Raw genomic sequence first — 19,044 nt, 5'->3', positions numbered from 1 at the left:
TTCGAATGCCGTGAATGTAATTACCCCGATCTACATGCTGTCAAATAAACGAACCACACGCCGTGGCGCAACGTTAGGGGCATCGCCTCTGACGCTGACGTCCGAGGTTCGATTCCCGAGAGGGAGTGCATGGGAGTGTGTACACCTGATGAGCCAGAATGAGGGCGAAACACGTGTCGTGTTCTCTTTGCATTTATTGACAGTAAACTATTGCAACCATTCTATGATCTGCTCTTCACAAACTGAGGGCACCGTGGCGGATGTTAGCAGATTGCTGGCCAACCACAACGCGTTACCTGGTAGGTAACCACCCACACTAACAGATTGTGACACAGACTTCGAATGCCGTGAATATATATATATATATATATATATATAGATATATATATTATAATATATATATACACTCATACACACACACATACACATATATTATATATATATATATATATATATATATATATACATGCACTTACAATAACATAGAAATCAATATAAACAACATTAACATCATTATCATATGAGAATATGAAGTAATATATAAGAAGCACATTGCATATAAATATAAATTATTAAACAGTAAAATCTTCTTCTATAATATGCTACCGTGGCTATTCGTTTGTCTGTCCAGGATTTTAAATCACCTGTAGCTCGCAAACCGTTTCACCTATTGACTTGAAATTTGGTACACATATAGTACGTCACGTCGCTATCCGCTTTATGGGTGATGATTGTATTACTCTTTTTATCTTTATTTTATTTTATTGTAGAATCAACTCCTATCTGTGCACACCAGGGCGGCCGTGGGCGGATGCGTATGGTGTATTCACTCCATGTTATCGTGCATTGCGCTGTCACTGGTATTTTGATAAAAGAATTTGAACAACATATAAATTATTAAACAGTAAAACATTAACATTTAAGAAGTAAAGATACATTGAGTACTACTGCAGTGCCTTCGGGTATATCTCATTTTTTCTTTGCCCATTACATGCTTAAATGTATACATTTTTTGGTGTACCTACCAGAGAACACACGACATATAACCGACCGTGGGAGAAGCATGGATTTTAAACACACGTTGAGTTCATCTGCTGGTCTCCCTTGTGGAATAACTGGTAATGTTTGACTAAAATCTACAGCGAGTAAAACGACATTACCTCCTTTTTTTTTTTTTTTTTACGATCTCTGAGATCTTGCTTTTTTCGGTTCAAGGCTTCATAAGCTGTTTTATGTTCCATGGTGTACTTATCCCAAACCATCATCTTTGAATGTTGCAAGACTTTCGCCTTGTATGTAGATCGGGGTAATTAATTCATTGCATTCCTAGTCTGAATCACAATCTGATTGTATGGGTGGTTACCTGGCAGGTACGGTTATGCTTGGTCATCAAGTCGTCTAACATCCGCTACGTGCCCTCTTTTAATTGCGAGAAGCAGGTATATATATAGCCAAATTCTCGCGCTTCGTTGCGGCGAAGTACTGCTTTTTAAATTTTTTATTAAGAAGAAAAGAAAACCTTTTTAAACGGATCGAAAATATACCAATAACAATTTGTTAAGGATCTGTTTTTTTGTGAAGCTCTCTTTTCACAGCTGTCGCGCTACGGCGTGTGTTTCGTTTATATGACAGTATGTAGATCGTGGTAATTACATTCATGGCATTCGTTTTCTGAATCACAATCTGATTGTATGGGTGGTTACCTGCCAGGTCACGCTTGTGGTTTGTCAGCAAGTCGCCTTACGTCCGCCACGTGCCCTCTTTCTGTTCCCAGAAGCAGATCATAGAATGGTTTTAATAGTTTACTTTCAAATAATGCAAAGAGTATGCAACATGTGTTTCTCCCTAATTCTGGGCTCATCAGGCGTACACAGTCACTGCATCCCCTCTCGGGAATCGAATCTCTATCGTCAGCGCCAGAGGTGAAGCCCCTAACGTTGCGCTACGGCGTGTGGTTTGTTTATACCTCGTGTCTTCTCATTAAACTTTTATCTCGCGAATATGTTATTGCAATCCGCAGCGGGAGCGTTTCTATAAACTTAATTTAAACTTACGTTTTACACCGTGCTTTGTTTCCCTTATGAAGATGCTTGTATGCTTTACTCGCTCCCTTCTTATTGTTTCGCTCCCTTCTCAATTGTTTAATGAATTTTTTGTTTTTCGCTGTTTGCGGCTCCTCCTTCATTTCTCCCTACTGCGTTCACAGTCTTTTCACGTGATTATGTGGGAGGCGTGATAACGTGACACTCAACTCCTCCTCCCACGGCCATCGAGCTGCCGTCCATTACAGTATATTGTGAAAAAAGAGGTTCCAGTTATGACCATTACGCGTTGAATTTCAAAATGAAACCTGCCTAACTTTTGTAAGTAAGCTGTAAGGAATCAGCCTGCCAAATTTCAGCCTTCCACCTACACGGGAAGTTGCAGAATTAGTGATGAGTCAGTCAGTCAGTCATTGAGGGCTTTGCCTTTTATTAATTAGTATAGATATATATATATATATATATATATATATATATATATATATATATATATAATATATGTATATATATATATATGTAATAATATATATATATATGTATATATGTGTGTGTATATATTATATATATATATGTATATATGTGTGTGTATATATATATATATATATATATTATATATATATATGTATGTATATGTGTGTGTATATATATATATATATATGTATATGTGTATGTATGTATGTATATGTGTGTGTATATATATATATATATATGTATATGTGTATGTATGTATATGTGTGTATATATATATATATATGTATATATATATATATGTATATATGTATAATATATATATATATATATATATATGTATATATGTATATGTATATATATATGTGTATATGTATAGATATATATAGTATATATGTATATATATATAATATATATATATATGCATCTATATGTATATGTATATATATATACACATATATATATATGTATATATATATACACATATATATATATGTATATATATATACAATATATATATATGTATATATATATACACATTATATATATGTATATATATATACACATATATATATATGTATATATATATATATATAATATATATATATATACTATATATGTATATATATATATATACACATATATATATGTGTATATATAATGTGTGCTTGGTGTGTGGGTGTGTCCTGCGGTGGGTTGGCACCCTGCTCGGGATTGGTTCCTGCCTTGTGCCCTGTGTTGGCTGGTATTGGCTCCAGCAGACCCCTGTGACCCTGTGTTCGGATTCAGCAGGTTGGAAACTGGATGGATGGATGGAGATATATATATATATATATTTATATATATATATTTATATATATATATATTTATATATATTTATACACAGTGCATCCAGATAGTATTCACAGCGCATCACTTTTTCCACATTTTGTTATGTTACAGCCTTATTCCAAAATGGATTAAATTCATTTTTTTCCTCAGAATTCTAAACACAACACCCCATAATGACAACGAGAAAAAAGTTTACTTGAGGTTTTTGCAAATTTATTAAAAATAAAAAAATTGAGAAAGCACATGTACATAAGTATTCACAGCCTTTGCCATGAAGCTCAAAATTGAGCTCAGGTGCATCCTGTTTCCCCTGATGATCCTTGAGATGTTTCTGCAGCTTCATTGGAGTCCACCTGTGGTAAATTCAGTTGATTGGACATGATTTGGAAAGGCACACACCTGTCTATATAAGGTCTTGTTGACAGTTCATGTCAGAGCACAAACCAAGCATGAAGTCAAAGGAATTGTCTCTAGACCTCCGAGACAGGATTGTCTCGAGGCAAAAATCTGGGGAAGGTTACAGAAAAATTTCTGCTGCTTTGAACAGTGGCCTCCATCATCCGTAAGTGGAAGAAGTACGAAACCACCAGGACTCTTCCTAGAGCTGTCAGGCCATGTAAACTGAGCGATTGGGGGAGAAGGGCCTTAGTCAGGGAGGTGACCAAGAATCCAATGGTCACTCTGTCATAGCTCAAGAGGTCCTCTGTGGAGAGAGGAGAACCTTCCAGAAGGACAACCATCTCTGCAGCAATCCACTAATCAGGCCTGTATGGTAGAGTGGCCAGACGGAAGCCACTCCTTAGTAAAAGGCACATGGCAGCCCGCCTGGAGTTTGCCAAAAGGCACCTGAAGGACTCTCAGACCATGAGAAGAAAATTCTCTGGTCTGATGAGACAAAGATTGAACTCTTTGGTGTGAATGCCAGGCGTCACATTTGGAGGAAACCAGGCACCGCTCATCACCAGGCCAATACCATCCCTACAGTGAAGCATGGTGGTGGCAGCATCATGCTGTGGGGATGTTTTTCAGCGGCAGGGACTGGGAGACTAGTCAGGATAAAGGGAAAGATGACTGCAGCAATGTACAGAGACATCCTGAATGAAAACCTGCTCCAAAGCGCTCTTGACCTCGGACTGGGGCGACGGTTCATCTTTCAGCAGGACAACGACCCTAAGCACACAGCCAAGATATTAAAGGAGTGGCTTCAGGACAACTCTGTGAATGTCCTTGAGTGGCCCAGCCAGAGCCCAGACTTGAATCCGATTGAACATCTCTGGAGAGATCTTAAAATGGCTGTGCGCCGACGCTTCCCATCCAACCTGATGGAGCTTGAGAGGTGCTGCAAAGAGGAATGGGCGAAACTGGCCAAGGATAGGTGTGCCAAGTTGTGGCATCATATTCAAAAAGACTTGAGGCTGTAATTGCTGCCAAAGGTGCATCGACAAAGTATTGAGCAAAGGCTGTGAATACTTATGTACATGTGATTTCTCAGTTTTTTTATTTTTAATAAATTTGCAAAAACCTCAAGTAAACATTTTTCACGTTGTCATTATGGGGTGTTGTGTGTAGAATTCTGAGGAAAAAAATGAATTTAATCCATTTTGGAATAAGGCTGTAACATAACAAAATGTGGAAAAAGTGATGCGCTGTGAATACTTTCCGGATGCACTGTGTGTGTGTGTGTATATATATATATATATATATATATATATATATATATATATACAGCTCCCCGTCTGTAGGAAGGCGGCACCTTTTATATTCACCCAGATGTGCTCCAGGTGCTTGATGACGTTCTTCCAGCGGCACTTCCTGGTGTGGCAGAAGTGCCGCATGAGCACCCGGGAGCATTCCTGGTGTCGCTGGAAGGATCTTCCCCCACCTTCCTAGGTGTGGCGGAAGTGCAGAGCTCCTGGGCTTTAGGAGACTTGGGGCGCCCCCTGGTGGAAGCCATGGGTTTGTGCCACCTTGCTCCGTCCCTGTGGTCCCCTGCTTATCCAGGACGGTTGCCCCCTCGCGGCCCGGGGGACGTACTGACTGCCTCCCCGTCCTTCCAGGTATCCCGGCTGGGTCTGGCCCCCAGCCTCCTGTGACAATATATACATACAGTATATGTGTATATATGTATATGTATATATGTACATAGATAAATGTGCGTGTGTGTGTATGTATGTATGTATGTATGTATGTATGTATGTATGTATGTATGTATGTATGTATGTATGTGTACAAAATTGTAAACCCTGAATGTTTAATTTTTCAACTAATCCTGCATTTTAACAATTTTACATAAACAATGTTTTAAGTGGTATCCTGCTAGATGGAGTTGTGCTGTATGTTATGTAATCAGGTTATAATACATGCAGTTGGTAACTCAAAATACATATTTCATTGTAGTGTAATTATTTGAAATTATTAATCCCAAATATTGCCCTTGATACAATAATATCAACTATAATTGTCCTTTATTAGTTTTGTTGTAATTGTGCACCCCTTAGTGTACAGTTTAAGTCTGGTAATTTTTGCACAATGTTTGGTTTAATTTAGTGGGTTTTCATTTGATGGAAAGTGTATCGCTCTGAGAAACTACTTTTTTCTATTTCTCTCACTCTCTCTCTCTCTTGCTCTCAAGTTCATCTTCATTACTTGAATCATGAAACATGATTGGCAATACTAAAAGTCAAAAACCTTTTTTGGGAGTGTTTGCATTTTTCTGTTCTCCTCAAAACTGTTTTGTAGTATTTCTTAAAACTACTCAAATTTTATTTTTATTATTTATAGGATGCAAACCAGTCTCTTTGCTTGAGTGATTTAAGCTTACTCTCTACAGATTCTGAACTAAGAGAGTCCTCTGGAAATGTAAGTTGTTTTTTTTTTCCCCCTCACACAAGGCTTGGAATAGAATGCAAAAAAATAACTTTGAGCTAATCTTATGTATACCATTAACCAAATGGAGCACTTAAATGTGAAGTGACATTAATTAATGAGGATCTGGATGCTTTGCTTTAAGAAGTTATTCTGCACCTGTTCAACAAAACCATTCTGGTAGCTGTTAGAGAGGCAAAATCTAAGCGTCTTCCAACATTGTTCCAAACCTGTTTATTTCAATGCAGTCTATAAGACCTGGCAGGCCACTCAGATTTGTATGTATCAAATACATTACCAAGTGAATACAACAGTGTTTTGCAAAAAATAATTATGTTGGAAACCCAGTTTTGCCTGTGACCATAAAGGGTGCTTTGATCAACCTTTAAAAAATGCCATTGAGGTGTTGTGTCTTCAATAATAACATAAATCTGCAGTCATATGCTGTAACTCATCATGCCATGCATAATACCAGATATTTATGTATGATGTTTATTATATTGTAAGTTCCATATTTACCAGTGGAAAAGTCATTGCACGACCAATTGCATAGCCAGGATTTAATATGCTCTTTTACTGTATATAGAAGGCAATAAGATCATATATTAAAAAAAATGTCACTGCAAAGTTTGAAATTTGAGGGTGGCATTGTATTGTTTGACTTAAAATATATATTTATATATTATATATTTGTTTGCTTGTTTCAGGGTCAAGGCATGGATTTGAATAGTGTTATGCCAGTGATGGTTTTTGAATTAATGTTTCAGAGTCCAGAAAACAGTGTTAGTCAAGACGACTCTCCTCATGCAGGCATGTATCACAGAACCAAAATTACATTTTCCATTTTTATTCTTTGCATCTGTGTAAATAAACATTGGTATTCTTACATAGTATTTACAGTATATACAAAATTATATATAAATTTATATTTAAAATTGTAGTTTTATATTTTAAATGTATTAGCTTAGGATATTTGAGATATACAGTGTATATATTATTTAGTTATATTAGTAGTATTATTATATAGTTATTTTCATTAAAGGAAAGTAACAGCCTGTCTTTCAGTGTAATTTGAGTTTTGTGTCTTTCAGTGTAATTTGAGTTTTGAAGAAAATGAAACCATTCTTTATAATGTGTTTTGTAGATGGGCTGATTGAAAATTTCAATCCGGATGTATCTACTGGATCAACATCCAAACATCTTGCTTCTGACTCTGCTTCAGTTTTACCTTTTCCTGATCGGTTTCCATCATTGCAAAAAGACATTTCTGAATCTTCTCAGCAAGTCACACCATCTACAGCTGTTTCTTCAACTACATCTGTTACCAAATGTTCACAAACAGCCCTTTTTGAAAGTGGACCCAGTGTGTTGCAGACACCAGAAGTGCCTGTTCCACTGAGCACTCAGCCATACTCATCGAGTCAAGATTTCCATGTAGACGGTTCACCAACTCGGCCCACTACGAAGAGTCATCCTCTGGAAACAGAGGCCATTGCCTCCACAGCCACTTCCAGTGTAGAATCACTACCAACCATGGTGCAGACTGTGCCTTTAGCTGTAAACTCTGTCCTAACTAGTAACCCAACTATAGCAATTACACCTACTCAAAGCACCACCATTCTTCAGCCCAGCATTGTTATGGACGACCAAAATATTCAGTGGATTTTAAATAAAGCCACCAATGCCCAGAAAAGTTCAGAACAGTCGGTATGTACTTAGGGATTATCGTTTAACTGATTTTTTTCCCCCACTTCTGTTTTTTTTGTTTGAATTGTTCCATAAAGTTTATATATCAGAGATAACTGTTAAGGGGTACAGTAATTTTGGGTCTCACCCATAAAAGAAATGTCAGCTAGTTAACAAAGCAAAACATGTCCACTGATTAGGGAGCATTTTGTTCTTAGTAAAAAATATTGGTTCCCAATTTAATTAATAATATTTGTAATTTCTACAGTAGTTATTTTGCTGCCTCCTATATATATATGATATACACACACTTGTACATATGCACAGGTTGACCATACCTAAACCAAAATTTCAAAATCTGAAATATTATAAAATCCAAAGCTTTTTGAGTACTAACATGATGTCACAAGTAGAACATTCTACACCAGGATTCTCTTTTATAAAACTTTGCTTGGATTTGAACATGAAAATATGTTTATTGTAAATAAAGTGTGCAGATTCAAAATGGATTTATTCTTTTGTGTAAGCATCTGTGAAGCTTTGAACCCCACGAAACAAAGACACTGGATCGACTAAATAGAATGTGTGAGGTGGGTGATGTTTTCCTTTGAAGAACTGAGCACCACAATGACAGAACAAACATTTGACAATCATGGGTTTGAGTTGGAGGCTGTACCAATGGGAAGCGCTAAGTACCGATAAGCAACAAAACACAGTCAACTTGCTTTATCCTCCTTGAAGTGACACAGTAACTGTTAAAATTGCAGATGACTAATAATGCAATATCACTGCTTTTGGTTAATGAAAGCAGCTTCATTCTCACTAGCTGCATTTATTGCAATATGTGTTGAGTAAAGTGCTCCGATTACATTAGGAAAACTGGACACTGCAGCAAAGTGGCCTTTTAATGACTTGAGCTTAGCAGGTATGAGTGACCTTTTGGTTAGTTCTCTGAGAAGTAATAACGGGCAGCCATAATAAACTGACGAAAAACCAACCAGTGCAAATACGCAGCATTGGCCCAGTTAAAAAGGAACTAAAATAGTATATACATCATATTTATCACTTTTGAGGTTTAATATGTTTGTCCTGTCAATGCATATAATAATAACTGCTGATATAAATTATAATACGCATGAGTCAATATTTAGCTGGTGTGACTGCATTTTCCTACTTGATCAAGAGTGTTCCCAATATATCTCATTATGTATATGCAATTATTCTAAAATCCACAGTACTTCTAGTCACAGGTATTTCAGATTAGGGATACTCAACCTGTAATTGAAAATGTATCCTAATAATTTTGTCTTCTTTCTTTTAGCAGCAAAGTACTAAAGTTGAAAAAGTGTTTTTTACCACAGCAATACCAGATGGAGGAAGTTCAGGTATGTTATATATTTTTTTTTACATTTTATTTATATTTATTATCTTTTCTACAAGGAAATATTTCATTTTATTAGTGTTAACTAAAAATAATAAAACCAAACATGATATTTAAAGCTAAAACTTCTAAATAATGTTATCAAACATGCTTAACCCAATTCAGGAAGGATCTGGGGGAGCAGAGCATGTCCCAACAAAGTTGCATGCAAAGTGGAAATCAATCTTGTCCATCCCTTAATACAGAGTCAGTTTAGAAATCGCTAGTCAACCCAATCCTCACATCTTTGGGATTGTGGGAGGAAAACGAGTATGTCACATGCATACATACCTGAAATGTTTCAAGACCACAGATGCTTAACTTTAATTCTTAAGTAAGTTTATTTTCCTTAATACTGCAGGTTTACAGTATGGCTGGTATGGTACTATTAATTATACAAATATTGTTACGTACTATTAAATGCATAGCTTCTCATACGTACACTATTTATTCACTATCTTTCCAGTTAATGCACACAGAAATAGTGAAACTGATATCGGTGAATTATAGCAAGGATTGTTTCAGTAGTTGGTTTTCAAAACAGGAGGGTTTTAGGCAAAAGGCAGAGCAATGATTTAACTATTGAAATTTTCTTATATGAATAAATCAGACTGCATAACTGTAATCTCACATATTATATCGTTACCAGTAACGGCGGACTGCATGATAACGTGCATTGAGTACACTTGACTTGAACATTCATAGTTTTCATACTCTTTCTCTGTACGTTTATCATTCGTTTGCTCCGAGGTTGATGTGCTTGCTGCTTCCTGAACAGCTCTTCTTTTCACCTCCCTAGCGGCCTACTTCTTCTCTTCTTTCATCGGCATCTTTTTGCGTTAAAACTAATAAAGTCAGTATTTGTGTTGCAATTACTTAGTACGTTTTCTTTCATTTTTCACTTAAACTGGCACTTAAGTCTTCAATCTGCCTCAAGAATGATTTAAGATATGAAGAGATAGGGGAAGTGATGGCGAAGGTGGTAGGGATGAGAACAGCGCCCGTACGCTTGCGCTGCACAGCCGCCCTGCTGCCGAGAGTTAATTCTACAACAAAATAAAAAGAGTAATAAAAATCATCACGCCAAAAGCGGACAGTAGAGGTCACGTAGTATATGTGTAACAAATTTCAGGTCAATAGGTCAAACGGTTTGCAAGCTACAGGTGATTTAAAATCCTGGACAGACAAACAGACAGCCACGGTAGAGTATTATATAAGAAGATGGTCAGCACACCTAAATTCTTTACTGCTGAGCAGTAGTGTGCAAAATAATTTCTTGATGGTCCTGCCTTACTCTTTATTAGGTGACATGACAAAGCGCCTTGTACTGTTACAAGTTTCATAAAATGTCACATCTGCAAATTTCAGTACTTGTATACACAGAGTGAAAATGAAGCAAAGTTGTTGATGCTTTTTGAACCTTTTTCTTACTGTGCAGATGGTATGTTTATTTGCTCCCATTCTGTCTGTCATTCTGTATTTGGACATGTAACCTGTATTTGTATCACTTTTATGAACTATGTGGTCTCAGGATTCTCAAAAAGAAAGAACACCTTTCTCAATATGTAATAATTACGTCTTTGTTTGACATCAGTCACTACTGCCAACTATAAATCCTGCAATCCCATTCATCAACTCCGCTTTACTCAAGAATATTACAGAATACCTTGATGTGATACCTTGAGATATGAGTTTAATTTGCTCCGTGACCGAGCTCGTAAGTCAAACTGCTTGTCTCTCAAATCAATTTTCCCCATTGAAATTAATTGAAATGAGATTAATTCGTGCCAGCCCCCAAAAAACCATCCCAATTTTTTGTTAAATGTTTTCAACATAAGAAAAATGTATTTATAATGAACAATATTGTATACAAACAAAATAAAACCTAATACATAAAAGAGACTCTAAAGAAATAAACAGATGTTGGCGAAGCCGATTAGCGTATTGTAATGTTTTTTTCTTTCACTTCACTTTTGCTTAACTTAATTTTCTTCTTCACTAGTTTTTTTCTTTTTGCCACGCTTTCGTCACTTTCATTTTCAAGACGTTTCAATAGAAACCTGTCCAAGGAGCTTTGTTTAGTCCTCCCCTTTATGAGTTAGGCAAGTGTCATTAAATAGCGCCGCTGCACGATCAGTTGCAACTGGTGTTTCTTTTCAATAAAGTCATGCGTTAGGCAAATGTCATTAAATAGCACCGCTGCACAATCAGTTGCAACTGGTGTTTCTCTTCAATAAAGTCAAGCATTAGGCAAGTGTCATTAATTAGTGCCGCTGCACGATCAGTTGCAACTGGTGTTTCTTTTCAATAAAGTCAAGCGTTAGGCAAGTGTCATTAAATAGCACCGCTGCATGATCAGTTGTAGAGATAACCTCCTCCACCATACCAACCTCCTGCAGAACCTCCGTATGTTGCCGCGTCTGTAGTTCCGTCAACTCCTCCGTCGTCAGTTCCTCTTTGATGGCTCATATTTCGAATTTTGGCTCGTAACTCAAGGCAAAAAATCGACCTAGTGACAGCTCGTATCTCAAAAAACTCGTACCTTGGGGCACTCATATACCTGTACTGATATTCACCCCCACCCATCTTCAGAGGTACATTTCAGTATTAAAAAAAGAAAAACACACAGGAAAATATTGTTACAGTAAATACTGTAGTTATCATCAGTAACAATGTTGTTCATCAGTTTGCTGGAAGAATAACCTGGAAGCAGTGCACAGGAGAAGAACTATTTTGTAAGGAAGGGCAGGTTAAAATTGGAATAAAATTGTAAAGCCCAGGGTAGTAAGCAAATACATCTGGAATGAATTAGATAAAGGTTGTGTTTTTTTTTTTTGTCCTCCTCCCAGTAAAAACACAACTTAAATATTATTGATGTTATTAAATGTGATAAAGTCTGACTTGTTTTCATTTCAGACTTTGCATAACAAAAGCTGACATTTTTATAAAAGTTCATATACATAAATAATTATAGTGTAAACGTAGTATATGATATTTTCTAAACCTTTATTTCTATAGTTTGCAAAATACCATAAACAGTATTATCTCCTGAGTGTGTGTATTTGTGTCCCTTACCTGCTGACTTCTTCTTCTCCTAAGGTAACCCTGTTCAACAGATTGGTCTTAGTGTCCCTGTCATCATCATTAAGCAAGAGGAATCTTGTCAGTGCCAATGTGCATGTCGGGACTCTGTTAAGGATAAGTCTTCAAACAAAAAAGACAATCCTCCTCCAGCTGCTCCAACTCCTCCTCCTCTACCTCCTCAAAGCTCATCACCACCTTCACGTCCCTCTTCTTCTCCTCCAGAAAAGGACAAATTGCACACAAAAGCAGACCTGTGCATCCCTGGAACGTCATTCTACACACCCACTTCTGATATTCCTCTGAACTTCAGGGGAACACAGTAGCCAGACTTGGTCACCAAATCTACAGACAAACATCTTCTTTAACATAAATAAGATTTTCTCTCCTTCACAGCCAGGGATGCCTTCTAATATGAGTTCTGTATGTGTTATGCTGTTTTTTTGCAGATTTTTACCATGGGCAGTTATGGTAATAGTTCTTCTAACTTAGGCACCAATTAATGCTTTTGGAAATGTGTGTGTTTCTAAAATTGCCTATTTGCTTATAATTTTTGTTGTATAAAGTTGGGAGTATGAAGGTGACTCTATTCCAAGTGTGCAAAGATAAAGTTAATTGTGCTATCTACCATATAGATTCACCCAGTATGTCCATTTTGTATTCATTTTGAAAATGTTTATAATAGAATGAAAACTAAGGGTAGAACTGTTGCAAATGCAGTTCTATCAAGACACCTTTTATCTATACTGTATAAAATTAATTCTTATGTTATTTTAATTCTGACTGGGATGAACAATAGTGTCCAAAAAAACTGCTGAATTAGGTTTAATTTAATCTTTGCACTCTTGGGGTTGAATAGTAAATGCACTTCAGGATTTTTTTGCATTTTGTTTATATAAGAAATATATATATATATATATTTATTTGGATTTTGTCAGAGTTTGCTATAATAAAATAGAGCTATTAAAGTTTGTAACATATAAATGTAATAATAAATAATTATATTAAAAAGAACAGATTTACAGCAAAATGTGTAGATGATAATTATCTACAATATCAGGATATTTAAGAAGAAAACATTCCCAAAAAAGTAATTTTGTACCATTCATGTTATTAATGGAAAATATGTTAATGTTTTATTTCACAATATTGACTATAATACCATAAAATTACACTAATTGTATAGGAAGAGCAAGTTTTGCCTTTTTATAACATTTTTCAGACCTTTGTAAAACATTCTGTTCTTAAATGAATATATTTTAATTGTTTTGACATATGCAGTGCCCTGTTTTATTCTGATATACCAAGTATTTTTTCATAAATTAAATTATAGATTTATTTGATTAGGTAACACAAGACCCTATATGAAATTGCTTACAGACATTTGCTCACAAAGAAAAGCAGATAGCACCTTCTTAAACCTTCCAGTCTTACATTACCAATTCTTTAGCATTATGTTTGGTTTGTATATCAAACATTTTAATTTTATATCTTAATTCATGGAGAGGAAGAGGATAATAAGATACAGATGTGTAATTAAAGTAAAAAGAAATTGTTTAATGTAAAGTGTACAACTTTATCAATAAAATCCATTGTTAAAATTAGACATTGAGAGACTAGGAAACCTAGTAATCATACTGTTAATAAGGGAGTATCCAATTTTAGCATCAATTTTATTAATTTAGTGTGTTTGCATAGAATAATCTAGGAAGTATAGAACATATAATCCAAGAACACAATTTTTTTTTTTCTTGTCAAGATGAGCAATTTGTATTTCTTACAATACACACGTTCACAAAAGTTTGAGAAGAAAGAAAATGAGGTACTGTAAAATTACTTATGGGTAATAGCTGGATTTTTCTAAATATAAATATTTAGCAAATTTAGACAAGTCTTTAATGATGACCAGTGCAATATAACCTTAATGAAGTAAACATTGATTAATAATTGCTTCATCTTTAAAGAATTTATTTTCACATCACAGTGAATTTGTTTCTTTTTTTATTTGAAAAGGTAGTTCAATACAGGGACACCTGTACATTTTAAGCACTGAAACACCAAACCTTCTTTTTTTGTTTTTAATATTGTTCAAGGTAAACTACAGATTTCTTATGTATGTTCATCCAGGGCCATATCTTGCATAGCTATTATATTAAAAGCACTTTACTCTGCATTTTTAAACAACCAGGTCCATGTGGTGTTCTCTTCATGAGACTTTCTGCATACTTGTGTCTTCATGCAAGTGTGAAGTGTGTGTGTGTGTGTGTTTTAATACAGTTTAGAATTTTTAAAACATTTTGCAGAGGCCTCTCCCATATCCCTGAGTAGCAATTCATTGCTAGTTGCTTTTGTTCAGTTTACAGCTTAACATTCTGAGATGAAATATGTACTGCTATCTCTGTTTTTTCTTGAGGTATAGAAATGTAAAAAAAAAAGACATTATTAAAATGTTTAGTTCTTGCTCAGGACTTGTGCATTTAGTGTATCTGATAACTGTTAAAATCGAGAAAACTACATTTTTTCAAGGTGATAAATAGATTGGGTTTTATATTTTAATGATCTATGCAATCATTATATAAATAGAGAAGGAGAACCTCACAGATTTTACGTGATTATAAAAACAGTATTTGTAGAGACAGTTGCATTATGGTATTTTTATCTTGTTCTTCAGTTGCATTTGTGTGTGTGTGTGTGAGAGAGAGAGAGAGAGAGAGAGAGAGAGAGAGAGAGAGAGACTGGGAGTTAATATAAAGAAAACCCCATTGATAAAATAATTTTGTTCTTTTAATGTTGTGTATAATTTATTAATAAAGTTTAGTGGTATAGTCAATTATATTTTCAGCAACACAGGCACAGTCCATAATAAATTTTAGAGGATATTTAAAATGCTCCACTTTGTAGCTTTTAACAGCTATAGAGGAAGATGAGAGTGGCATTGTTCATTTTTCTGTTTGTTATCTCCCGACAGTTCTATAAAACTGTTCTTGATAGTAGCAAAAAGTTGAATTTGCACGCTTTTAAGCTTATCCTTGAAGGGTGTTCCAATGTAAATGTTTTCCTTAGGACTAAGTGCACAAAAAAAACAAATTTTCTAAGGATACAGACTTGTTACTACATTTCCTTTAAACCATCCATTACAGATGCATATTAAATTAGGTAGATATGATTTTGATAGTAGTGCTGTGTGTACAGTTTTTCTTTCTTTCATTGTCAGGTTATAAAATATGTGCTAGTTATTACCATATGATAAAAATAATTTTATATTAAACATTTATTTTTTTAATGCTATTTATTTTGGATATTAGTGTCATTTTAAAATGAGAGTCCTTAAACACACTTGTACTTTTGAAAGTGTCTCAAAAGATCATGGAATACCATTAATATTCAACTTGAAATCTGCAGTTTTCATATCCAGTAATATCGTCATTCAATCACTCGTATGTGTTCTCGCTCCATAACAAAACATAATATTCTGAGCCCTATCCATCATTTACATTAGAGTAAATTATGGAGCCGTGTGAAATGAGCAGATCCTTTTTTTTTTTTTTTTTTTTTTTTTGATAATAAAAAATACAGTATATAGTAATGTTTGCAAATTAAAGAAAAAATAAAATCAGTTTATTGAAATACACAAATAATTGTGATAGCCATATTTTAACTTGAAAACATATTTACATTAGATCAGAAGTAAAAATTTACACTTGATTTATACGCTATATTAAGTAGTTATTGGCCATATTTTGGAAATCCAAACAAATTAACACACCACAAATTGTATCGGAATTGTGTTATCGGATAAAGGATATGTTGTGCACAATATAATCTTTGTGATGTTCTTTATTTTTATACAGATAGTTTTTGATAGAGAAGGTTTAAACTAAGGGAATTGGATGAGCATAATGGAAATAGACAAAGTCTGAAAATACTTAAAATTCTGTTATAAGAATTATCTTGGAAAGCATTGGCTATATACAGTTGTTTTTTTTTTTTATTATTTTGTTCCATTTTAAAATAATAATGAAAAATGTATATTCTCCTGAGGGGATACATTTATTTTGTTTTTCCTTTTTCAGGATGTAAGATGGCAGCAACTTGTTATTTGGCTGGATTATATACTGTATTTATTTGATAAATAAGTTGTGTTACTTCCATACATTTTAAAGGCACCTTTGTGCTCTGCTGTAATGTCTGTATTTTACTTTTATATCAAATATGTTCAGCAGAAATGTTGCATAAATCATAGTAATCTTTACAAATACTGCTGTTTAATGTTCAGGGTATGATGTTTTCATTAAAACTTCTTTCTCTTACATACACACACATGCACACGCTCACACATCCCAACCCAATAGTTTTGTATGAAATTTTCAAACTTGTTGGAAGAAACCTATTGCTTTGTTTGTGTTCTGATGAAAATGCGATTTTCTAAGCCAAGCACTGTTCTGTTGTGTATTCTCAGAATTCATTAAACATCTCTTACTTGGGCATTTGGACATCGAGAGAGTAAATAATAGTAGCTAAATAAAGCTTCCAAAGGAAGAGAATGTCTTCAAATCCCAAAGAGTGGAGGAATTTAACATGTAAAGAGTTTGTATTTTTTAAGAATGTGAAAATGCTGTTAATTGCTTGTTTTGTATTAACTAATATTGTATTATGGTTAAAAATACATAACTGGGAAAATAACATTTTTGGAACTGAAAGCAATATACTACTAATTAAATCATATACTGACTTGTTTAACTATTCTGAATGTCGTCATTATTTTGTATTTTCCTCCTGTTCAACTTTAATATGTGACCTTTTAAAATAATTACTACTTGAATGCAATATAAGCTCAGTAGTGTTGTATATTTTGAAAGGATACATGAAAATAATACAGAAGATAATTCATTGCTTCCACTGGAGAAAAAAAAAAACTCAGATGAAAGACAACCACCTGAAAAGCGAAGGTTAGACTCTCTTATGGTGATTTTTTAAAGTGTTTTTCTGCTATTGGAGTGCCATATTTGTCAATTACATTTTTGTATACAGATATTTTACAAATCAGTTAAGTCAACTGGTACTTCTGCACATCTGTTTGTTTTCTAAACCAACTTTCTCATTGCAGGCTTGCTGGAGCCTAACCTGGTAAAATTGAAAAACATACAAGGCAGGTTCATGCTTAAATATGACGCCAATTTATTGGAAGGCATATTCACATGTCATTTGCTTCTTTTGGCCACTTTAAAGCTGTTTTTCATCTTAGTCTTGCACATCTTTGGATTGTGAGAGGAACCCAAAATTCTTAAAGGAAACCCTACTTAGATACTTGGAAGGAGTACTTCCAAACTTGTCACAGGGACAAGAACTATTAAGAGTTGCTTGGACTCTGAAGATGCAGAGCAAATCAATTTCCCTTTATGGTTTTCAACAGATATTTTTTAAATTTATTAAAAAAAATGCAAACTGATGTTTGTTGAGTGGGCAGCAGTTTGTAGTATACAATAACTCTGTACTAGAAGAGCTAACTTAGCTTAACAGTCTAATAAAATGTGCACTTATGGTAAATGAGTTTGTTAGAGCAGTCTCTATGGATGGCTCTTTACAGTTAAAATGTAATTGTATGAAGAGATTAAGTTCACTGTTCTCCATTTAGAATAATTTACTGCTTTGAAATCCTTTGTCCAGAAACCTTTGCAATTAATCTTTCATTTTCAAATTGACGATTCCTATTTATCGTGTAATTATCTTCACCGATTTCTGCCCCCATAAAGCATTTGGCTATAAAAATTGTAATCTTGAGTATGTTGTCTTTGTAATATTTAATTTTGGTTCCTTTCCTGCCTCTTGTGTATTAATTTCCATGATTGTCTTTACCCAGAGTATATACTAGAGATGCTGATTTTGTCAGCCAATAAACAGAAGAGGAAGTTGAAGTGTAATGAATCTAATGAATCTTGAAACAGAAAATGTAGGTGAAATGGAAAGTAGTTCTAATCTTGATAGTTTCTTAGACCAATTCAACTTTGAAGAATGGTAGAAACATTATTTTTAGAAAAGCCAAATATTGAATCTGAAGATGCATTAAAATGATGAAGTCTAATCTTGAACTCCTCTTGTCCCAGCTAGGCTTTCTATTTGTTTGTTACTGACTCTCCCATTAATCAGAATGGGTCTGTTCTACCATCAGCCTCGAGTATGTTGTGAAGCGCAAGGTAAAATACTGTCTGCATGTGCAAATGATGTCATAGCTTGTATTAAAATACATGAAATATTGTTGAAAGTAACATTCAGAGTAGGAACCAGGAACCTCAAGACTAATTAAATACAGTGGTGTTAAAAACTATTTGCCCCCTTCCTGATTTCTTATTCTTTTGCATGTTTGTCACACAAAATGTTTCTGATCATCAAACAGATTTAACCATTAGTCAAATATAACACAAGTAAACACAAAATGCAGTTTGTAAATGGTGGTTTTTATTATTTAGGGAGAAAAAAAAATCCAAACCTACATGGCCCTGTGTGAAAAAGTAATTGCCCCCTGAACCTAATAACTGGTTGGGCCACCCTTAGCAGCAATAACTGCAATCAAGCGTTTGCGATAACTTGCAATGAGTCTTTTACAGCGCTCTGGAGGAATTTTGGCCCACTCATCTTTGCAAAATTGTTGTA

The 19,044-nt window shown here is 34.6% G+C and overlaps 1 protein-coding gene across 1 annotated transcript in view; it reads left to right on the top strand.

Moving 5' to 3' along the window:
• mtf1 (metal-regulatory transcription factor 1) overlaps positions 1-17,133 on the top strand; it is a 116,369-nt gene extending 99,236 nt beyond the window's left edge. The window contains exons 7-11 of the mRNA XM_028819597.2: positions 6,123-6,200; positions 6,914-7,016; positions 7,351-7,913; positions 9,214-9,277; positions 12,412-17,133. Of these exons, the coding sequence (XP_028675430.2) occupies positions 6,123-6,200; positions 6,914-7,016; positions 7,351-7,913; positions 9,214-9,277; positions 12,412-12,719 (1,116 nt within the window). The 3' untranslated portion in view covers positions 12,720-17,133. The remainder of the gene's footprint in view (positions 1-6,122; positions 6,201-6,913; positions 7,017-7,350; positions 7,914-9,213; positions 9,278-12,411) is intronic.
• The last annotated feature ends 1,911 nt before the right edge of the window (positions 17,134-19,044 follow it).

The sequence above is a fragment of the Erpetoichthys calabaricus genome, chromosome 14 (assembly GCF_900747795.2).
Source record: "Erpetoichthys calabaricus chromosome 14, fErpCal1.3, whole genome shotgun sequence".
NCBI lineage: Eukaryota > Metazoa > Chordata > Cladistia > Polypteriformes > Polypteridae > Erpetoichthys > Erpetoichthys calabaricus.
The sequence above is the reverse complement of the archived record's forward strand: the minus strand, read 5'-3'. Positions and strand labels throughout refer to the sequence as shown.